General features: G+C 40.4%; 1 protein-coding gene across 4 annotated transcripts; it reads left to right on the plus strand.

Moving 5' to 3' along the window:
- Positions 1-742: 742 nt before the first annotated feature.
- Positions 743-23,444, plus strand: TMEM39A (transmembrane protein 39A). 4 transcript variants are annotated; one of them, XM_032213248.1, is made up of 9 exons: positions 743-892; positions 6,979-7,163; positions 7,932-8,154; positions 16,257-16,340; positions 19,033-19,187; positions 19,376-19,724; positions 20,781-20,968; positions 22,100-22,220; positions 22,434-23,444. In XM_032213248.1, exons 2-9 carry the CDS (start codon positions 7,051-7,053, stop codon positions 22,665-22,667), a joined length of 1,467 nt encoding a protein of 488 aa, XP_032069139.1. In that variant the 5' UTR covers positions 743-892; positions 6,979-7,050; the 3' UTR covers positions 22,668-23,444. The 4 variants fall into 4 exon arrangements, with proteins under 4 accessions (XP_032069139.1, XP_032069138.1, XP_032069140.1 ...); XM_032213247.1 differs by lacking the exon at positions 743-892 and adding an exon at positions 1,417-1,625; XM_032213249.1 differs by lacking the exon at positions 743-892 and adding an exon at positions 2,064-2,166.
- Positions 23,445-24,266: the final 822 nt, after the last annotated feature.

Here is a 24,266-nt window from a genome sequence, read left to right on the forward strand (position 1 = left end):
GGGGCCATGCAGGGGCAACTCTCTAGGCTGCGTTTTGAATCCAGGTTTGGTTGAGCTCTCAGATGCCATGTGGCGAGTTGGGTAAAGTGTCAATATTATCATGCCTTAATCCCATCCCCCTGGAGCTGAAGTGGAGAATCTTTATTATGTAAAAGGACTAGCTTGGCCTTCTTAATGGCCTATTGAAAAAAAGGGGGGGCAGGAAGCTGCAGGAAGTTTCTCTTTAAAACGTTTCTCCCTTTCACATCCAGGGAAATATAATATTCTGCCTTTTCAACATTTCCTAGGATATTTCATTTCTCTGGGAGAGGGCTGGGTGATAACTTTCCACAGTGTAATAACCCAATTGATTGAGAATTAATACATTAATCTTTAAAAATGATTACTAAGTTAACCAGGGAAAGGAATGACTTTTTATTGCCTACTGTTGAATACAACGAAAAAAGTATTCATTGAATTGCAACATTCGAGTGTGTTTGGCTAGACAACTTCATTATTATATCATGCATAAATTGTAGAGCAGTGAGATTGAATATCCAAGAGCAGGTAACACCCAAGGATCATACTGGCACCTTACAGTGCCTGAAGTAAACAATTCCAAAATGAAACGAAAACCGAATGAAAAAATACAGTGCCCCCGCCCCCCGGAAGGAAGCGTGGGTTCGCTTATCCTTTCATCGCTACTTTACAGGCATCCCCACAGCTCGGTAGGCAGAAGCCAACTTGAGTCTTCAATAAGTTAGCATCCCTTTTGTAACGGGGTTTCTAAAGCTGTTCGCCCCATATTGGGGAAGAAAGCCTAGCCATTAGCTCAACTATTACAATCCGCTTGCTTTATGTCCGAACGCCTCACTGAAAAGGAAAGCCTGAATCGTGACTTCGCTGCCTGGAGGTGGGGAAAACGGGGCTCACGTTCGTCCCTTGACCCGCGGGTGGTGGGTGGGCGCTCACACTAAAAAGTCGCTCTTTTGAGAGAATTCTCGGCCGCGCAGAGGCAAGTACAGGATTATATGTAACAAACTCATACGCTGTTGTCGCCTTCATTCAGAACCGCGGTATAAACACCTCTATGAATCGGGAAAGTTATCTGGTTATCTATGCATTTATGACTTACTATATTTTAAATGTTTTGCGTGAACGTGAAGCATATAGAAAAGTTCCCGAAGTACTAATAGGCAAGGATACGTTTGGATTCCGATGAACCACAAACTGGGAATCCCACGGACTAAGTACTCAAGACGGACTTCAGGTTAAATTACGATTGGCTGGTTGTAATTTTGCATCATGGGAACCGAATCTCACGGTTCCTCGCGTTTCGGAGTTTTTTTGCCACTCACGAGATGGCTGCCGCAACTCTTCCCCCTTTCCCTTTCCCCGGTTGGTCAGCGCGTTTGCAGACACCGCCTTCTCTCTGCCGTCGCGCACTGATGAACGCATCAATCCTCATTGCCACGTCTCTTCAGGGCAGCAGCATTTACAGCAGCAGTAGCCGCCGCCGCCGCGGGGAAAGGGCGACGCGGAGGGAATTGGGAGGGCTGCGCTACGCCCCCTCCCCGGCCTGGCGGGCTCCCGGCCTGGCGGGCTGGTGGTGAAGACGCTCCGCTCATGCTGCTGTTGGAGAGGCGGTGAGTCGTATTTGAATGGCCGCCTTCTCCTCCTCTATCCCCGTGGTGTCTGGTGTGTAACCGAGACACCCCGTTGTAGCCAAGCACGGCCCTGTGGCTTGGCATAGTGAAGGCCGCCTTCGTGCTTTGCTTCTGTCGTCGTTAGTCGCCTGAGAGAGAGTTGTGCTTTATCCCGTTGCCCCTTTATCCGTTGCGTTGGGTTAGTGAATAGTTGGCCTTCCCACTTTCTTCTTCAGGGCTTTTCCGTTTCGCAAACACTTTAGGCTGTTCCTTGCTCTTTCTTCTCCTCTTGTGTTTCGTTAGCTCTCATTCAAGCAACCTTTTTGTTGAAAAGAATGAAATACTTAGGTAGGAAGTAGACTGTCTTACCTAGAAACATCTGTGTTTATAATCCCAGGCAGGTAAGATCGGACCTGGTCAGTACTTGGATGTAGGACTTAATGGGAAGTCGAGGGCTACGGGTTAAATTTGGACAGTGGAAAAAACATCCCAACAGAAGACAGTGGCAAGCTGCTTCTGTGATATTATCTGGGTCTTAGAGGTAACAGAATTTGGGTTCCTTTTGAAGGAGATTTACTTCTGTTTATTGTTGATAATGAAAAATGTTGCTGTTACTGTATGATGTTCTTTTGTTGGAGTCTGCTTAAACTTCTTAGAAATCCAAACTTGCAAGATGTGGCTCCACTGAGTAGTGCCACATGCATTTAATTGTTTGTATAAAAGTTATGTGGCCTGTAGACATTTGGGCAGAATACATCTCTGAGAGAGTATGAGGTTTCGTTTTTGAATACAGCTAGTCCTCGAGTTACAATAGTTCATTTAGTGGCCATTCGAAGTTAGCAAGGAGCTAATTATTTTCTGTGGAGAAATGTTCATGAGTGCTTTTTAAAATAACATTTACTTTATTGTAAATGATCATTAAATTAACAAAAGAGCTATAAATATTTTTATTTTCTGAAGTAAATTCTGTTTGTACTATGCTTCTTTCCTTTTCAAATACAAAAATACTTGTAAGCATTTTTTTACTACTATTGGTTAAGCATAGTTGCTTTCATTATGACTGGGCCACTTGAATATGTATTATATTTAAAAGTATAGAACTGACAAGCAGTTGGAGATGATAGATACAGTAGTACATAATTTTACATAAACAAATCCATGTCAGGGAAGAATTATGGGATTTGGAATATTACAATACAGAATCTTTAAAACTGAGATTGCAATGGATGTGAAAAATGCATACCTGAACATGTGGCTACCCTGAACCCCTATCTAGCTCAGGACTGGGCAGTCTCTAAATTTGGGCTTCTTTCTGGAATGTACTGTGTCCTCCCTGTGAAAGTGTTGCCAAGACTCCCTCCACTGCTTCTCAAGGTGCACCTTCTATCACACTTTCTTGATGTTCATTTTCGTCTTATCCATTTCCACTTCATATTTTCAGTAATTCATTCCTTAAATCACTTGATTGGGCTAATTTATATGAGATTGCTGTAAAGATGATACAGAAGCAGTAGCTGATACAAAAAGTACTGGCAAGATTATTGGCATTGCCAATATAGAATTACAGCTGTATTAGTTTTAAATATGAATTGCTGATAGGCTTTTAGGCTTAAAGGTTAAAAGGTATAGAGTTGGAAGGGACTCTAGAGGTCTTCTAGTCCAACTCCTTGTGAAGCAGGAGATCTATACCATTCCAGACAAATAGCTGTCCAATCTCTACTTAAAAACCTCCACCTCAACTTCTAGAGGGAAACCATCCCACTGTGTTTTCACTGACAAGAAATTTCTCCTTAATTCTAGGTTGGATCTCTCTTTAATGATCTTCCCATTGCATTTGTCCTGCCTCAGGTGCTTTAGAGAATAACTCGACCTTCTCTTCACTGTGGCACCTTCTCAAGTACTGGAAGACAGTTGACCTATCACCTTTAGTTCTCTTTATACCTGGTTCCTTCAATTGTTCATCATATGGTTTAGCCTCCTGTCTCTTAATCATCTTTGTTGGTGTTCTCTGCACTCTAGAGTCTCAAATCTTTTTTGTATCATGGTGACCAAACCTGGATGCAGTATTCCACATGTGGTCTTACTAGTGCAGTAGAAAGCAGTACTAACCCTTTACATGCTCTTAATATTGTCCCTCTATTGGTGCAGACTAGGACTGCATTGGCCTTTTTGGCCATTGTGGAACACTTCTGGCTCATACTTACCGTATTTTTGGAGTATAAGACGCTCCTTTTTCCCACAAAAAAAAGGTTGAAAATCTTGGTGCGTCTTACATGTTAAATACAGCATTTTTGGCCTCCTGAAACTCTGCACCTTCACCAAAATAGCCATGCATAGCTTTTAGAAGGCTTTCCGAGAGCTCCTGGGGGCTGGGGACGGCAGAAATGAGCAAAAAACAGCCCATTTGCCCTCCCTCCAGTCCCCAGCAGCACTCTATAAGCTTCCTAAAGACTACCCATGCCTTTGGGGGGGGGGTTGCTCATTTTTGACCCCACCCCCCCAGGAGACTCTACAAGCCTCCTAAGAGCTATTCATGCCCTTTTTTGGGGGAAAAGGGGGGATATTTTCACGAAAAGCAGACCATTTTTGGGAGGTTTGCAGAGTGCAAAACGTTTTATTTTTAAATTTTCCTCTTCAAAACCTTGCTGCATCTTATACTCTGGTGCATCTTATACTGTGAAAAATACTGTAAGTGATCATCCACTAGGACTCCTAATTCCCTTTCACAGTAATGCTTTGAGCCAGGCACCACCTATACTATATTGGTGCATTTGATTTTTCTTGCCTAAGTGTAAACCTTCCTTTTACAGCACTGATTTGCATTTTATTGGATAGGACTTAATTTTCAAGTCTGTCAATATCCTTCTGTTTCTTGATTCTATCTTCTAAAGTGCTGGCTATTCCTCCCCCAGCTTGATATCATCTGCAGATTTGATGAGTTTCTTCTAACCCTTTATGTAAATTGTTGAAGGGTACACCAAGCCTTATGGTACTCCACTGCATGCTTCCCACCATATTGATGTAGTTCCAGTAAGAACTACATGTTGAGTGCAGTTGGTTAACCAATTACAAATCCATCTGGTAATGATGCAAACTATACCATATTTTTTCAATCTTACCAAAGAAGGCTGTGGTCTACTTTGTCAAATGCCTGAAGTCCAAGTTTATTACATCCAAAGAATTTTGCTGATCCACTAGTTTTGTCACTTGGTCAAAGAATGCAATATGTTTTGTCTGTCATCATCTGCTTTTGACAAAGTTATATTGGCATTTAGTAATAGCTTTGCTTGTTTCTAGGTATTTGCAGATTCGTTGCTTGATTATCTTTAATGGATATTTCTAGGTATTGATATCAGACTGATTGGTCTATAGCTTGCTGAGTCCGTTTTTTTTTCCTTAGGAAAAAATATTTCAGTACCAGTTCTAGTGGTTTAGGCAGCAGCTTAGAAAGTGGAAGACCATGAGTTATAGTTGCACTTTAGCCATGAAAGCCAGCTGGGCAACTTTGGGCCAGTCATTCTTGTTCAGCCCGACTTACCACACAGGATTGTTGTTATGGGGTCAATAGGAGGAAGATATGTTGGATATGTTCATCACCTCGAGTTATTTGTATAAATAATATAAATAAAAAGTACTGGCCATTAGCTGTCAAACTGTAAAATGACATTGTACCAGGATATATGAGGATCCTTTCCAGAACTGTATCTGCCTGTCTAATTTGCTCATCAAGAGAGGGCCTGGTAAAAGTTCCCTGCCTTCATGACGCCTGCAGGTTGTGGCTGACAAAACAGGCCTTTGTCATAACTCCCACCTTGTGTAATGTTTTCTCCCAGAATATATGCAGTCCCCTCCTTGCTGCAATTCTGGAAACATGTTTCCTGGTTGTGAGTACTTATCTTAGGTTCTATTTGAGTTTTTGTGATTAGTTTTTGATTGTTTTTGATTGATATTGTTTTGATTAACATTATGTTTAGTTTTCTTTTTGGTGATATTGTACACAGCCAGACTCATTTAGAGAGGTTATAAATACTGTAAAATAAATAAATTCATAAATATTTGCTCATTCCTCATTCATTCTTTCTGTATGACCAATTAACTCAATGAACTTTTTTTTGTATTGGTCACAGTACATCTTACTTTATTCGGTTTTTGAATATTTCTCTCAATATACTATCTCTTTTCCACAGATAGAACTGAATAGAAGCACATTCTTATTTAGAGCCTTTTTATTTCTGTTGAGAAATGTTCATTGCTTGGAAAAGAGCACTCTGCCATTTTACCATTTTATCTTAAACATCCTCATTTTCTATCTACCATGGTACCCAAAGTCATATATTTGTTCTAATTTGTTATTTAAGTATAACTTGTAATTGGTTTTTTTTTGTTTAATGCAGTTTTTTACTAATGTACATATTGTATAATTTGTACAAACTGTCCCAAAAATGCTTTTTCAAGAGGCAACTGGATTTTTTTGAGGGGGGGAGGGGGTTGAAGATGGTTTGCTTCTCATCCAAGAAGCTTCTTCAGCTCTGACTGGATGGTGAGGAATGGAAGGATTTATACTCCTTGCAGACAGCTGGTCATTTGCATTCTTTTAGAGAGTTGTTGAGACCACTTGGAGGTTTATCTGTGTCTTCAGGATCACCTGAGTAGTGCAAATGAGTGTGGAGCCTTCTTGGAATTGCTGAAGGGACTGGGTTGTAGACTGGCAATAGATGATGTTGTAACCCTCCCACTCTGTTGAGAGAGGCTGTTGAACAGGAATAGGACATCTATCTCCAGTCTACAGCACAGTCCTTTCCCCAATTCCAAGAAGGCTCCACACTCATTTGCAAATTCACGGTGTAAATGCAAATCTTAAGACCAATGTGCAGTTCCAAAATATCCTTTGATTTTAATATGATAAAGTTGCTTTCAAATTGCTTTCAACTCTAAATCTCCGATTTAAACTCTGTAAAATATTTCTTATAATGTAGAAATATTTTTATTGTATTAAATAATAATAAAATAACTTTAGATTTACAAACTTGCAACTTAAAATAGTTTAAACCTGTATTCCAAATTATAAATTTTATATTCTGAAATCACTGTCCTAATAGTTCTTTTGCTTCTGATTTTTTTGTATATCAGTGAAATTTTGATATATTCTGTTTTAACAAATTAATATTAAAGCATAATATTTTAAAAACTCATGCAGCATCTTTTTAAAATTGTTCCTTTATGAACTTCCCTAAAAATATATTTACTTTTAATTATTGCTTTTGTCTGTGCAAAGTGCATATGATCAACAACTGCTGCGCTTTCCTTTGTTTTAGAAGGTTCTGTGGAATAATTGCTTCCTTCTCATTTGTAGAATTGGGAAATTGTTACATAAGAATCAGGGCAAAAAGTGCCAGAGGTGGAAGAGGTGGATTGCTTCCTGGTCATGCCCGGTGGAAGGAGGGGACCCAGCCGGCAGCAACTAAGCCGTTCAGCTTTGCCTTCTCTTCAGACATTAGTTGGTGGAAACTGTGGCAACGGAACAGGTCTGAGAAATAGGTAAAATCTTAAGTCTAACATTGTGTTTCCAAATCTATTCATTCCCTGTTATCATTGGATATTGTTATGTCCAAAAGAGTACCAGCCATTGATAATTTGTCCAATACCTTGATTTTTTAAGGGAGGCTTTTGCCTTGTGTTCAGCGTATTGTTATGATACCTTATTCATCTCAGTATGACCAGAGCAGGACAGCCTTGATGTCTGGGGTCTAACTTGCATGTTTTTGAAGGGATTGAAGGCTCCAATAGACAGGCAGTAATGTAAGTGGACAGTTTAGTTTTTCAAATTGTTTCTGTTTTGGGGAGGAAGGAAAATTTATATAACTTTCATAGGTAGTTTGTAATCAGTCTTTTAAAATATTTGAAGTTTTGCAAAAAAAGAAAATTGGGCTGCCTGCAATTGCCAAATGCCTATATATTCAGCTAAAACATCTTCCGACAACAGTTTGAGCCTCATGCAGTAGAAGCATCTGGAAATATTGTTACTAGGGAATTTTGCTAAACTATTGTTACTAGGGAAAACTGGAAATCCTAAATTTCCAGTTAATACATTGTGTAATGGAAAACTTAAGATGATGCAGTATATCGTCCATAACTTTTATGCCATAATGTTATTAATCTTTACATCACAATATGACTGTTACTGAATTTTTAAAAATCTGTTGCAAATTTATAGATCTATTGTAATCAAATGAATATAAAAAATTCAACATCTAAATGCTAAATACCGTTGTACAACCAGTGGGTAACAATTATTTTTGGTTTCAGGAATGGTAGTACTCTCAGTCTTTCTGCTCCTCCTATCACTGCCCTGATTACTCCTGAGCCTGTGAGGCACTGCCGAATCCCAGAGCTCCCTGTGGATGGAAATCTTCTATTTGAATTCCTTTTTTTCATCTACTTGCTGGTGTCTCTTTTCATTCAATATATTAATATTTACAAGACCGTTTGGTGGTATCCATATAACCACCCTGCCTCCTGTACATCACTGGTGAGTTCATCTTTTCTTACTCATCCCAGGATTAATGAGTCTCTGTAATTAATAAATATATATAAATCATCAAGCACTAATCAATATTTCCAATAATCATATGGCAGAAGAATGAAGGAATTGCAAGAACCTTGTATCTCAGTTTTGTGGTCAGCATTTGTGGGTTGTTGGTTCCTCGTCTTTCAATTTTTTTCTTGAGAGACACAATCTTTTTCTTACTTCCACTCTGGGAGAGTTACAGTAAATGTGGCATTTAATATTATGATATTAAAATATGATATAAAAAGAATGGTTGTAATCTGTAGACTATTTATCCCAAAATGTATTTGATTCATTTTGATCTGAAAAATACCTCCCTGCCAACATAGGAAAAAATGTCTTGATATTCAGGGTTTTTGGAATGTTCCTTCAGGTATGCATGTCACAAGAAATTGGGTAAGAGAGCTAATACAAGCCACAGTGGTGTAGTGTTTATAATGCAGCACAGCAGGCTATTTATGCTGACTGCTGGTTGATTGCAATTTGGCAGTTCGAATTTCAACTGGCTCAAGGTTGACTAAGTCTTCCATCCTTCCGAGATGGATAAAATGAGGATCCAGATTGTTGAGGGCAATATGCTGACTCTGTAAACCACTTAGAGAGGGCTGTAAAGCACTTAAGTGATACATAAGTCAGGGCAATTGCTAATATCTTAAAAAGTAGAAACAAAATTCAAAATGATTTTGCTAGAATAGAGAAATTAGTTAAAATGATATGGTAAATAGAGAGAATTCCAAAGTTCCTCCCTTAAGTAACATAAATCAAAGGTTGGGATATCTGGAAAGTACTGTGTTTCCCCAAAAATAAGACCGGGTCTTATATTTTGGAGGACCAAAAAACTCATTAAGTCTTATTTTCAGGGAATGTCGCCCGCCCACTCTCTCCCACCATCTGTTTGTCCGTGGCCACAACAGCTTACAGGGCTTCCCAGGGCAGATACACTTTTCACCTGGACAGAGAAATGATGGAGAGTCAAAGCTTCATCTGCTTGCAAATGGGGCAGTTTGAAACAGCTAAACATGTTGGGATCACCTATCTCCCCACCCCCTATACCTCTGGCTCTGCTGCGCACTTTTCGCCCAGAGGGAGACAAAGCTACATCTGCTTGCAAATGGGGCACTTTGAAACAGAGCTAATCACTCTGTTTCAAAGCATCCCATTTGCAAGCAGGCAAAGCATCATTTCTCCCTCCAGGTGAAAAATGTTTGGGCACCTTTGGGACGCTTGGGAACAGAACAAAATGCCCCATTTGCAAGCAGAAGCAGCTTCGTCTCCCGCTGGGTGAAAAGTATGTGGTGGAGGCAGAACCATGGGGCGGCGAGTCAGGCGATCCCAACGTGTCGCCCACTCCGTCTCACCATCTCTCAGTTTGCCAATGGCCGCACCAAGCAGCACCAATGCAGAACCTCTGCCTCAGCTTGCTGCCGGTACTGCCACACAAGCCTCCTGTGAGGCAGGCAGTCATGCAGCACGCCCAGTTTGCCTGTCTCCCCCGCCTCTGCCTCCGTGCTTGGACTTAACTGTGCTGTGCCAAGGGGCTGGGGTGCTACAGCTGCTGCCGGACACTGTCGGCCCTTGTGTGCTTGCCATCTCTTGTGCTTGCCACACCCATTCCCCTGGGCTTATTTTTGGGATAGGGCTTATATTAGGCTCACCTCAAAAAATCAGACTAGGGCTTATTTTCTGGGAAACACAGTATGACTTTGTAATGTACTTGTGAAAAATATCCTGGAATAATACTTGATTCCAGCAGTGCAATATAGTTGATAGAAAGCAAATGCACTTTTAGGCTGTGTTAGCAGAGAATATTGTCATCCCTTGACAGCAGAATATGTTCAGGGAAGAAAGAATCACAGAGAGTTCCATTAATTAAGTTTGATGTCAATAAATAATATGTTGGAATACAGGAAGCACGGCTTTCACCTTCATTTATGAGTGAATCCATTATTTTGAATCTTGTTCCCAGAATGTGAAACTGAAGGGCTTGATATCTTTTTCTCAGGTAAGGCTAGTACTGAGACATCTACTGGCTCTTGGTTAGTGATGTTTGAAATCATCCCTTTTCTTTCTTAGCCTGAATTCTTTTAAGCACAATTTCTGTCACTATCTGATTTAGTCCTGCCCCGTGTCAAGAACTATGTACAAGTGTTAGCATCACACTTCTTCAAAAGACTCAAACAGGGTTCAGAGCTTCAGAGGAAAAACATTGAAAATTAAGTATTTAATCGCATTTGATGAGATTAAGCATTTGGGCATTTCTAATCTTGAGAAGAAAAGACAATGAACGGAGGAAAGTCATGATAGTCCTCTTTTAGTTAATTCCAAATCTTTTCTGTCCGATTTAAGACATAGAATAATGGATTTTAGAGTACAGGTAATCCTCCACTTAGTTTATTTAGTGACTCTTTGAAGTTACAATATCATTGATTTATGGCTTACAACTGTTACAACCATTGCAGCTTCCCCATGGTCATGTGATCAAAATTCAGATGCTTGGTAACTGACTCATATTTATGATGTTGCAGTGTCCCAGGGTCATGTGATCACCTTTTGTAACCCGACAAGCAAAGTCAATGGGGAAACCAGATTTACTTAACAACCATATTACTAATTTAGAAAATGCAGTGATTTACTTAACAACTGTGGCAAATGGGGCAAAACTCACTTAATAAATGTCTCACTTAGCAACAAAATTTTTGGGGTCATAACTTGAGGACTAATTATAGTATAAAAATAGACATAAACCATTTTAATTTAAACAATAACATAAATTCTTGAAAAAAGTCATTAAGAACATTAATTAAGAGTGTTTCTGAGAAGGAAGAGCTCTATAGTGAAGAGTGTAATGACAGCTGCTGTTAACTGACTACAGGAAACCTTTGAAAAGTATATTTCTATCAAAAGAGGTATCATAAAGTATTGTGTAGAATTTTTTTAAACTATCATATTCATATTCAGAGTTTGTGAACAGAGTTGTGGAAAATATGTACAAGTTATTCAAATTGTGTAAACAAAAAATGCATTCAAATTTGCAGATATACTACGTTATGGTTTTGTTGTTTTGTTTAGCTAAGGGTTTATTGAAACATACTGTCAACTCTCTGTGTTGACATTCCATGCAGAGCGTCGGCAGAGCCGGATCTCAGATTACAGTAGCTGGGTTGAGATGAATGAAGCTATTGGATAACGTGATTTATTGACAAAGACTGAAGGGAGGGAAGAAGCACAGGAAAACTTGAAAAGGAGATAAAGAAAGCAAAAAAGATGGCTGCGAATAAGAAATGCCTAATGAAGAATGCCTAATGAAGCTGTTAATAAATCACTGCTTTTTGTATTACAATATCGGGTCGCTTATTATGAAGGGTACTTTACAGGCAGCCATATTTTTACCCAAACCCAAGCTGTAAGCCATGACACCCCAGAAAATGCAAGAAATGTGCAAATACATAGACAAAAACCTAGCACGAGGGTTCATCGAGCCAGCCAAGCCATGGGTTGCAGCACCAGTCGTCTTCAAAGAGAAAAAAGACGGAATAATGGATTGTGTGTGGACTTTCGAGGGGTAAATGCCGTGTGCGTACACAACCTATACCAACTCCCCCTCATGAAAGATATGCTATCTCACTTGGCCAAGGGAAACGTCTTCACCAAATTAGACCTCAGAGAGGCATACTACCTAATACGGATCAGGGAAGGAGATGAGTGGAAAACAGTGTTCAACTGTCCCCTAGGGAGCTTCCAATTCAAAGTGATGCCTTTCGGACTACAGGGAGCCCCAGCAGTGTTCATGCAGTTAATAAATGAGGTGCTGCATGAGCATCTCTACAAAGGGGTCCTCATCTACACTGAGACCATGGACAACCACATACCCTTGGTCCGCCAAGTACTGGAAAAACTTCTGGCAGCCAACCTGTACGTCAAACTATCAAAATGTGAATTCCACCATGAGTGACTAGACTACTTAGGCTACCGAGTGTCAAATGAGGGAATAGAGAGGGACCCAGCCAAAGTGCAAGCCGTCCTAAACTGGCAACCCCCTCACACCTGCAGACAGCTACAAAGCTTCCTAGGGTTCACAAACTTCTATAGGTAATTCATCCCCTCCTTTGTGAAAATCGCCAAACCCCTGAAGCCCAGGAATAAAACCTCACCCGGGACAACCTCTACAGTGGGACCTAACCTGCCAAAAGGCATTCAAGACACTAAAAGAAATGTTTGCAAAGGAAACGGTGCTGAAACATCCTGACTTCAAGCAACCCTTTGTGATCCAAGCAGATGCCAGCGACATGGCAGTGGGAGTGGTGCTACTCCAAAGAAACAACCAAGAAAACCTACAACCCTGCGCCAACACCTCCCACAAGCTCAGAGACACAGAGACGATGGGCCGCATGGGAAAAGGAGGCTTTCGCAGTGAGATGGGTACTGCTAACTGTTGGAAGGGGGCCAGAAACCATTTGAAGTCTGGACTGACCATAAGAATCTGGAGGCTCTTAGGACCCCACGGAAACTATCACCCAAACAAGTCCGATGGGCTCCATATTTCAACCGCTTCGACTTCGTACTAAAACACATTCCAGGGCAGAGGAACTTTCAAGCTGACGCCCTCTCCCACGTGCCCCAGTACAAATGCGAATGGGGTGGACGCCATCATTCCCTCTACCCAAATAGCTGCCCAAGTGACCACCAGATGACAACGCTGTGACCAGCACAACCAACCAGCAGGCAACCTAACCATGAGACTCAAAACTGAACTGCTAGCAGACCTTGGTTCCAAAACAACCAACACATCTTGAGAAAAAGAGATGACCTTGCATGGAAGGGGACAAAACTCTATGTCCCGGAATCCCTACGCACCCTAATTCTCCAGAGGAGCCATGATGCCAAACCGACAGGCCACTTTGGACTCCTAAACACATTACACTTAGCCTGGAGGCAGTTCTGGTGGCCCAAAATAAAGAAAGATGTGGACAATTACGTGAAAAGTTGCACCATCTGCGCCACAATGAAGAGGCAAGCAGGAAAACTCCCCGGATTGCTGCAGCCAGTAGCAGAGCCAACGAGGCCGTGGGAGGCGATCGCAATGGACTTTATAGTAGAGTTGCCAAAAAATGGGGGAAGCACGGTGATTTGGACTGTAATAGACAGGCACACTTCATACCCTGCAGTGGACTACCCTCAGCTCACAAGCTGGCCAAACTGTTCCTGAAGCACATCTACCACCTGCATGGAGTACCTCGAAGAATTATCTCAGACAGAGCGGTCCAGTTCACAGCTAAGTTCTGGAGGGAGTTCCTGCGGTCCATTGGGTCATCCCAGGGCCTTAGCTCGGCTTTTCACTTGAGCACCAATGGGGGGGGGCAGAGAGACTGAATGCTATGGTAGAGCAGTACCTGAGGTGCTACGGTCCAATTGGGCAGACCTTCTGTCTTTCGCTGAGGTTGCATACAATAATGCTGTTCACAGCAGCACAGGACTAACACCATTCAAAGTAGTGAGCGGCATGGACTTTGTCCCAATGCCTGAGTATCCAAGGGATCCCCCTTCCTCAGTCAGCTTGATTGACTGGATGTCAATGCTAAAAGCAGCCTGGGAGAATGTCAAAAAAGCACAAGCTAAAGCAGCACAAACCTACAAGAAACAGGCAGATAAACACCGAGCTCCGCAACAACCATTCTTGGTGGGAGAGAAGGTTTACCTCTCCACAAAATATTTGAGCTTAAGACTCCCTAGCAAGAAACTGGGACCAAGGTTTGTGGGACCATTCCCCATAGTAAAGATCATCAACTCAGTCTCAGTGCAACTGAAACTGCCCCGACTGCTACAGAAGGTACATCCAGTATTCCATAGTAGCCTCTTAAAACCCGTGGTCAGATCCACTCTGAGACCACTGCCCCAGGAGCCACTAGGCCCTGTCGTCATAGGGGGCCAAACCCATTATGAGGTGCAACGCATCCTTGATTCGAGCTGGCACAGGAGGCAACTCCAGTACTTAATTAAGTGGAAGGGCTATCTCTTGTCAAAGGCATCTTGGGTAAAGAGTAGAAATATCCAGGCTGATCGCCTCATAGAGAGATTCCATGAAAAAAATCCAAACACGCCTGGGGGGAGGACATAGCCTTGAATCCCATACTGGTACTCAAATTGTTTTTGCTTGCACAGATTGCCTTTGAAAAGTGAGGGGAGCTGTATGTCAACTCTCTGTGTTGACATTCCATGCAGAGCGTCGGCGGAGCCAGATCTCAGATTACAGTAGCTGGGTTGAGATGAATGAAGCTATTGGATAATGTGATTGATTGACAAAGACTGAAGGGTGGGAAGAAACAGGAGCAAGTTGAAAAACAGATAAAGAAAGCAAAAAAGATGGCTGTGAATAAGAAATGCCTAATGAAGAATGCCTAATGAAGCTTTTAATAAATCACTGCTTTTTGTATTATAATGTCGGGTTGCTTATTATGAAGCAGGCATTGTTAGGGTACTTTACACATACAATTTTACTATGGAGTGTCTGAATTTTTTGCATATGTTATAGCCTGCACATTTCAAATTTCAGTTCATTAGACATTAACTTTTCTATCTGCAAATTCTTTCCAAAGTTTTTATCTTTTTCTTTGCCCATTGATGCATTGAAATGCTGCATAGAAATCTAATATACCTCTAAGTTTTATGAGTTTTCATTTTTAAATACAATATTTGAGACCTCTAATACAGAAATACATCATAATTTTATATCCCTCTGGAAAAAGAACTTTATCAACTCAGAGAGAAAAAAATATTCATGCCCTAGTTTGCATTCCAAAAGAAACGGTTTTATTTTTCTTTCTGCTTTTGAATGAGATGGCAGATACTGAATGGTTTCCAGGTATATTAAGTTGAATATATTCCAAAGTTTCTTCCAGCAAAACTTTTTTCTTTTTTCAAGAATCTGGTTTTGAGAAGTAGGTGGCCAAAACTGTACTAGTGAAATAATGTGTGCAAAACTTCGAGCTCTTTGTCAATTCCAGAGGCATCCTGATTCATTCATAAGGGGACGGATTATGTTAATTTCTAAGAGAGGCTTTACAAGAGGAGATATGTTGATTTTTTATGTATTTCTTTTATGAGATATTGTTTGAAAAATCTTTTTCTTCCTCAAACAGCCTTTGGATGATAACAGGTATGGGGTGGATAATTCTGGAATAATCATTTATTAAGCTCCTTTTTTACCTTTTTGCTAACGGTAAATCTACCCTTGAATCTCTATCCTTAAATGTCCACAGAATGATATGTATTTATTTATTTTTATCACATTAATTAAATCACAATAGTATATACTTTTTAAACAATTAAAAAATACACCATAACGTTTAATACAATAATAAATGTTTATGATGGAAGAAAGATGAAATGTGAAATGATGTGTTTGAAACACTTTCTAAAAGCAGAAACAGTAAACAAGCAAAGATGATGTGTTGCACAGCTTTGGAGCAACCCTGAAGCCTTTCTGCCATGTAATTTTTCAATTGGTCTTCTGTGTTTATTAAAAGAAGTAAAGGCAGCTCAGTCTGCCTTCAACAAACGTCTCATCTGCCTGCCCCAAGTTTTCCTGCAGTATGAATGAATGCATACGATTATAGCAATTTAATAATTTAAATTTTTAAATAGTTTAAAAATTACTTTGCCATTTTTCTTTTTATCTTGGGCAAGTTCACTGTAGCCTCTTGGGATGGGGGTATGGGAGGATGAACCCCTTCTCCTCACCCAGTTACATGGCAAACTGATGGGTGTTTTGTCTGTGCTATTTTGCTTTTTCTTAAAGAGTAGAAATATACATGTACATATAGAATGCCCATTTCTGTATTTTCCTCTCTGTGTGGTATTTGTAAGACTAATGCTTCCTTTGCATCTGAATATGCTTAACATGACCCTTTTTCTTCCCTGTTTCTCTGGCTGGCTGGCAGTTATTCACAGTGTTTCCTGATTCTTCCCTATAGGAACTTCCATGCTTCTACTATGTCAGCTCAGCACCTCCTGCCTTTCTGGCCTCTCCTTCACCCTGGTGAATACCCTCTTCTTTTCTCCTTTAGAACTTTCACCTCATTGATTATCACCTGGCTGCATTCATCACCGTGATGTTGGCACGGAGGCTTGTATGGGCCCTCATCTCTGAGGTAATGATGATGAACTTTTCCGTTTTAAAATACTCTAAATGAACTAGTATATTCTTTTTTTTTTGGTAGTTCTCTTTTCATCTATCCACCTTCAATAAAACATCTCTCAGTATTAATGTTACAGGCCGTCCTCGGGTTACGACAGCAATTGGAACTAGGATTGCCATCGCTGAGCAGTTCAGTCATAAAGCATATCATCATGTGACCGCATCACTTAGTGACAGCATTTCTAGACATTCACAATTGCTGTCATAACCCCAAGACACGAGTTGTTAAAGAGGGAAGAGGCAGGAATCTCAGGTAAGTATGCATGCAATGGGTATGGGAGTCCTGGAAGAGTGACTGCAGGAGTCATGGGAGAGTCAGCAGAGTCTGCACAGGGGGAGAGGGATTGCTCTGGGCAAAAGAAAAATGGGAGTGACTTACCAGAACAACTTGTGATCTTTCTTGCCAGCTTCCCCATTGATTTCCTTGTGGAAAACCAGCAGGGAAGATCACAAATGGCAGACATGACTGCGGCTCCCTGTAATGTAGTAATTGTGTTCTAGCACTTGGGTTGTGATTACATCACTACGAGGCTGGTCTTGAGACAGAACCTCAAGGACTGGTGTATTTCCATTTTTTTCAGCAACACTGTAACTGAACTGTCAGTGAACAAATGGGCTTATGCCAAGGACTACCCGTATTAAGATTAAAGCTACCAGATTACTTATGAAGCTGCTTTGTTTAGGATAAATGTTTGTAAAGTATCCCAAAGTTACTGTTGATTGTAACTTATACAGTAGACATTGCCCTCAGCTTCCATGTTATTACAGCAGCATATTGAGCAAAGTTATTTCAGGCAAGATTGATCACAGGGGTCCTTGATGCTCTTTGAACTTGGTTCTTTTCTTAATGTTTTATTACCCAAAGGTAACATCATCAGTGCTAGTAAAGAGTGGTGTTTGTTCTCAGTTTATATTGATTGTATACAATATTAAATTGATCTTAGGAGAAAATGTTTAAGTCTCATCATGTTTACAGAAAGATAATTTTTTTAGGCTAGAAATAAAATGTTCTTCTAGTAAGGATGAAAGTGTGTCCTAGAGGTCTGTATGAAAAGTTAGTTTTATGCGCAAGCATTTTGAGATGGGCTTCATACTCACAAATTCAAGCCACTTAGTAATACAGATAGGATTAAATGCATTGTCTATCACAATTACAGTATTTGAATCTCATTTCATTTTATGGCAGAAGTAGTCCTTGCTTGAAGATGATACTTATGGGATAGGGTGGGATACATTGTCCTACCTTGAATCTGCAGGGCATTCCACTATAAAGCAGGGGTATCAACTCGAGGCTACTAGGCCAAATCCAGCCCGCAGGATGCTTAGATATGGCCTACAGGGCTGGTCTGGAAATAGCAAAGGTCTGGCACACAGTGCTTCTGCTAGCAAAACTGGGGCGTGGGTGGGTCACGTGCGCCCCCCACCAACCGCTTTTGGCCTCCAAAGTTGTCCAAGAGGCCTTTCAGGCCCAAAATAGGGCTTCCGGAGTCATCCAAGAGGCTGTCCTTGACTCGGAATGTTATAAAAGGGAGGAAAAGTAAAATATTTTACCTTTCAGGCTTGCAGAATTCTGCTACTAGCCTATATCAATAATTTATAGTTCTAGTCTTCCTATGGAGTCAGTTTCTTGATATTGTTTCTCTCTCAAAGTGATCAAGTAGATCAAGTAAATATTAAAAAAACAAAATCACAGAAATGTACGCCTCCCTATTTTTATAAGTTTATAAAACCATATCTGGAGGTGCGGCTTTGTGTCACAGCCACCATGGCCACACCCACCCACAACCGGCCCTCCAAGGTCAAACCCAATCCTGATGAAATTGTGTTTGACACCCCTGCTCTAAAGCTTTGACTTCACCAGGACTGAAATATTTGGAACTCTTTGGGGAGTTTTCTGCTTTCCAATGGAAGAAATTGCCCTGTGTTCTTTTTAAGGGGTTCTTACGGTACTTAGGTAGACACAATGGCTAAGACGCTCAGCTTGTCGTTCAGAAAGGTCAGCAGTTTGGCGGTTCGAATCCCTAGCACCATGTAATGGAGTGAGATCCCGTTACTTGTCCCAGCTTCTGCCAACCTAGCAGTTCAAAAGCAAGTAAAAATGCAAGTAGAAAAATAGGAAACACCTTTTGTGGGAAAGTAACAGCATTCCATGCACCTTCGGCGTTTAATCATGTCAGGCACATGACCAGGGAGAAGTCTTCTGACAGTGCTGGCTTTGAAACGGAGATGAGCACCACTCCCTAGTCAGGAATGACTAGCACATATGTGTGAGGGGAACCTTTACCTTTTTACGGTGCTTATTCTATCACTTAAATTCCCCCATCCTCCCCAACTTTAAAACATGAAATTGTTCCAGGTACGCTGGTTTCAGGTGGTCCATGCCCAACCTCAAAGCATGTATGTTTTGAACGTTTTGGTCTGTAGATAGAATGAAGCAGGGCTGCTCTGCTTTGGTACAGTAGAGGCAAACCTGATTTAGATTCAGTAGTAAGACAAGGGCAAAGCAAGGAAATTGCTGCTGGCAGCTGAAGGAATACATTCCCATGTGCAGCTTTTTTTGTTTTGAATTAGAACATATTTGAAACATTTGTGGGATATGTGAGGGAATATGTGGAGCTAATGAAATTCTGGATTTAACTCTGCAGGCCTCGCAGGTTGGTACTTCATCAGTGATTCACGATATGGCATTGATTCTGGCACGTCTAGTTCTACTCACCCTTTGTGTATGGGTGCTCTGCTGGACTCTGGTCAACCTTTTCCGCAGCCATTCTGTCCTCAATCTCCTCTTTCTTGGCTACCCGTAAGTATCCTTACCTTTTGTCCTGAATGAACAATTCCAATTGTACTGGAGAGGATAACGAGAAACTCTTTTGACCAATAGTCTGGGTATAGAAGCTATTGTTCTCCTTGATAGAAAATTCTGACTGATATTCATAGATGGGATGTGTCATAGTTTATAATCTCACCCTGCCTTTTTTCCTTTTTCAGGTTTGGTGTCTATGTTCCATTGTGCTGCTTCCACCAAGATAGTAGAAACCAGCCTCTTTCAACAGACTGCAGCTATTTAGTGCAGGATCAACTAGTGGATGACAGTGCCTCAGGGGTTGGCAGTCTTGTGAAGCCCAAAGATTTATTTTCTCTCCTGAGAGAATCTGTCAAAGAACAGTTCAACCCCTCTGTGACCACTCCGACACACAGCTGTCCCTTGTCCCCAGATCTCATTCGCAATGAAGTGGAGGGCCTCAAAGCAGATTTTAACCGCCGAATCAAGGAAGTTCTGTTCAATTCCCTCTTCAGTGCCTACTATGTGGCATTTTTGCCACTGTGCTTTGTGAAGGTAGCTGTTCTTGGATTACTTTACTATTATTAGTGCCACTCCACCTCCTGAATCTTGCCTGTGGATTGTTGGGGCAATGGACTTCTGGTTAATTCCCCTTTTCTCTGTCTCCCCTTTGGCAGCCTGGATGGCGGAGTGTAGCTGCATCTGGAGTGCCCTAGTATTGCTCCCCGTTGGAGGATAGGTATTGCCATACATGTAGTGCCCCTGTGGTTTTCCCAGTCCTTTTTCCATCCCATTTACTAACCCTGTCCTCTTTTTCAAGACAATTATAACATGATTCTATTTTGTGCCATAATATACACTTGGTGCCAAATTGAGATCCTAATTCAACGATATCCAGATTATCAGCACTAAGACTTTAAATCAATCCAATTAGAATTGGGGGAACTAATGGGATCAATTCACAGATTTCATAAACTATTCAGAATAATATAATTTTAAAAGCAGAATACAGGACTGACAGTTAACTTAGATCTCTGTTTTTGAATAACAATGTATGCTGAATCTATCATTTTATTATGAAATCCATAAGCACATATTTGTGTGACCATTTTTTAGAAAGCTTAGAGAATTACATGGGAGTTGTAGACAAGAAAGTGTGCAACCAATGTATATATTGCATTAAAATATGTCAGAAGGAAATGCCCAAGTTCCCCTAGCTTACTAGCCTTGCAGTTTATAAGGAATTGTAGAAATACCAGGGCCTGAAAAAGGAATTGAAGAGTATGTGGAAAGGAAAGGCCAAATTGATCCCAGTGATTGAAGGTGAGAGCACTTGGATCTGTAAATCCTAAGCTGGGAGAATGGTTCCGACAGATCCCATGAACAACATCAGAGCTCTCTCCCCAGGAATGTAGTGCTAGGAAAACTTAAGATGTTGTGAAGAGCCCTCACCTTCCAAAATCTCTGGATGAGGACCCAAGATAAGGAAGATAAACACTCCCCCCATAGGAGAGAGAAGGGAATTTTTTATGTGTGTGTCTATGATTGCAGAACACCATTGCTTCTGAGATAGTTGGGATGCTCATTAATTTATTCTCTGGTTTCTTACAGAGCACTCAGTATTACGATATGCGCTGGTCATGTGAGCACCTAATCATGGTTTGGATCAATGCTTTTGTCATGCTCACCACACAACTGCTTCCTCCCAAATATTGTGACTTGCTACACAGATCAGCTGCTCACTTGGGCAAGTGGCAGAAGCTGGAACATGGTTCATATAGTAATGCCCCTCAACACATGTGAGTTTGTAGTCAGAACACTTCTTTCTAGGCTGTAGGAATTTCAGAAAGACTATCTTTGTAAGTTAATTGACATTTCCGAGGCTTATGTTTTCTTATTATAAGTGTTGCATTTTCATATATAAGATTGACTGTTAGCAGAATAGGGTTTTGATAGGTTTTGTGTCATAGTCTTCCCAAAGTTAGCTAGCTTACTAAAGTTCAAATGCAGAAACAGTGTAGTTTCTAGATCTACATGTCAAACAAAAGCTGCTAAAGACACTTCCCAGTAAGAACTTTAGAACCCCAGTGCCAATTTCAAGAATACTCCATGGCTCTTGTATTTTGATCATTCAGATCTAATTTCAACTTTACTTACCTTCAAACCTGGAGTGATCAGCAACTCTATCTTTGCAATAGCTATAAAAGTCTCCCAACATTCCATGCAACTGAATGGAACTCTCAGTCATCTTCCTGACTGCAAACTGAAGGCAGGCAGGACATTTGCTCATGAAAGGACAGTGTCTTATAAATATTTAACAATTGTTGAAAAAGAAAAAAAAACATTGTAAGTTAAAAGAAAAATTGGGGGGAAGCGGGAGGGACATACAAATTCAGTGCACCCCTAAATGAAACTCCTCCAGTTTGAATGGATTCTTGGGATAGAAACCATAATTTGAGCATATACTAGAAGCTTTAATAGAAAGCAGTTGGATTTGCTGATCATCCGTCGTTTAAAATATTTGAAAAGCAAATGCAAAATAAATAGTATCATTATAAAACGTTAATAGGTTACCAAGAATTTTTACATAGTGCAACTGATAATATAGAATTTTTATCAAATTTGAATGAGAGAAATAAATTTGAACACTCAAAAGAAGGAACATTCAGTGATTTCTTAACAGTGAACAGGCAGGAGAGGTTACTTTTAGTTTAGTTTAATTTGAGTTAAAATGCTAGATGTCATTTGTCTACTGACCTACCTAATTTAGGATTTCCATTTCTACTGAAATCTGTTATGTTTCTTGAACAAAGATAAAAGTTCTAAAACTAGAGAAGTTTAATTATAAGGCGTATACAAAGGCATCCACATTCATTTAATGAAATTATTCACCTGGTTAAAAATAATGAAATATTTTTCTTTGTCCATAGCTGGTCTGAGAGCACAATATGGCCACAAGGCGTGCTGGTACGGCATAGTCGATGCTTATATAAAGCAGTAGGACCTTATAACGTAGCTGTGCCTTCAGATGTCTCTCATGCTCGCTTTTATGTAAGTATATAGTGGATTATGGAGGGTCTGGGAATAAAATACTTCCAACCATGAGATAAAAATATTTCTGTTCTTTTACAACAATAAATCATTAAAAACAAGATTAGGTTGGAGGAACTTAATGTCTTGTAAATAAAATGTGGTTCTTCCTTGCTATTCAGAGATAATGCTACTAATAAGTTCTATAAACACACACTTTGTTTCCTTTTCTAGTTCCTCTTCCACCATCCCTTACGGCTTCTCAATCTGCTGATTCTCATAGAAGGCAGTGTGGTCTGTTATCAACTCTACTCCCTGCTTCGTTCAGAGAAGTGGAACCACACACTCTCCATGGCCCTGATACTCTTCTGTAACTACTATGTCTTATTTAAACTCCTGAGAGACCGAATAGTATTGGGCAAGGCCTATTCTTATCCACTCAACAGCTATGGGTTAAAAGCCCATTAGTCATCTGAGGAAGGGAAGGATATTTTCATACAGTTATATTTTTTTCCTTGCAACTGTTTATAAATATTTAAAAAATATTTTATATTTTGTATACTACTGTTTTTTGTGGGGTAGGGAAGGGCCAAGTGGCAGTTAAATGTCACCTTATAAACAAGGTTATTTTATATAAAGACATCATTGTGTATATACTGTATATCAACATATATCTATGTGAAGCAAGAACATTGTTGTGTGGTCCCTTTATCTACTGTGCATGCAGGTTAGCCATCATCAGTTTTATATATAGGACTTACCTATTTGCTATACATCCAGCCAAAGGTGGCCATTACTTACAGTTGTGGACAAAACATGGGCAACTTCCTGGATCCCTTTTTATAATCAGTTTTTTTTTTTAAAGATCATGCCATCATAAAAAAACCTTGCCAAAATTTTTATGTTTAAAGCATTGAAATGGTAGTGGTGTGCTTCAATTTGTTTTAAATTTCTTTACATGACAAAGCTCCATCCCCCTCATATTTAAAGAATAATTTTAATAACACCATCAAGCACATAGAGCAATAAAATAAAATATTATTATTCATCACATGGTGGAATAGCCAAAATCATGTTTTGCACATTATTGAGCTATACAGGTAAACCTCAAGTTAGGAATGTAATGGAGCCTGTCAATTACATTTGTAACTCAAGGATTCGTAGGAGTGAATCACATAACCTGAACATGATCATTCCCTGCTTTTGCCCACGCGTTCACTAATTGAATATGTGGGTTATTAAGTGCACAAAGTATCTCAGGGTAGGGAAGGCCATGAGGCGGCTTCCCCTGTCCCATCCTGCCATACCCGACTTACATACCTTGCAAAGCTCTGTCTCCTCTCTGCTGCATTTTCTTTGCCTTTGAGGGAGAGGAGAGCAGGATGATTTACGTCCCAACATCTGGTCAGCTTGCAAATGTTTTTTGCGGTGAGAGAGAAATGTTCGGGGATGGGGGTGATCGCATGCAACTTCAGGCACACGCAATCAAACTCCCCCAGAGCATTCACTCCCAGCGTGAAAAGCATTTGCAAGATACCAGATACTGAAAGCAATACAATTTATCTCCCAGCATCCGATCACCTTGCTTTTCTTGCGGAGAGTGAAATGTTCTGGGGGCTGTGATCTCACATGACTTCAGGCACCCATTCTCTGCAAAAATAGATGAGTGCCTGAAGTTGCATGAGATTATGACCCCCAGAACATTCAACTCTCAGCACGAAAAGTATTTGCAAGCCAATTGGACACTGAGAACAAAATAGTCTTGCTCACCTATCTTTTAAAGATAAAGAAACCACAGCAGATAGGAGACAGATCTTTGCAAGGTCTGGCAAGGGGGAGGGGGGATTAAAATGAGGACCCAGATTGTTATTGGGGGCAATATGCTGACTCTGTAAACCGCTTAGAGAGGGCTGAAAGTGCTATTGCTATTGCTATTAGGATGAAAGTTGCAGTGTCTGCGGTCATCTCCATGGTGCTGCAACATTCATAATTTCGGGAGTTTCTTGTAAACACTTGGGGTTTTTATGGTGTAACTTCAAATGGTCACTAAGTGAACTGTAATAACTT

This window comes from Thamnophis elegans, chromosome 3 (assembly GCF_009769535.1).
Source record: "Thamnophis elegans isolate rThaEle1 chromosome 3, rThaEle1.pri, whole genome shotgun sequence".
Taxonomy (NCBI): domain Eukaryota; kingdom Metazoa; phylum Chordata; class Lepidosauria; order Squamata; family Colubridae; genus Thamnophis; species Thamnophis elegans.

Coding starts and splice junctions, on each gene's coding strand:
- TMEM39A (XM_032213248.1), top strand. CDS start 7,051: ATGCCCGGTGGAAGGAGGGGACCCAGCCGGCAGCAACTAAGCCGTTCA. Junction 19,188..19,375: donor CTCCTCTTTCTTGGCTACCC/GTAAGTATCCTT, acceptor TTCCTTTTTCAG/GTTTGGTGTCTATGTTCCAT. Junction 19,725..20,780: donor TGCCACTGTGCTTTGTGAAG/GTAGCTGTTCTT, acceptor GGTTTCTTACAG/AGCACTCAGTATTACGATAT.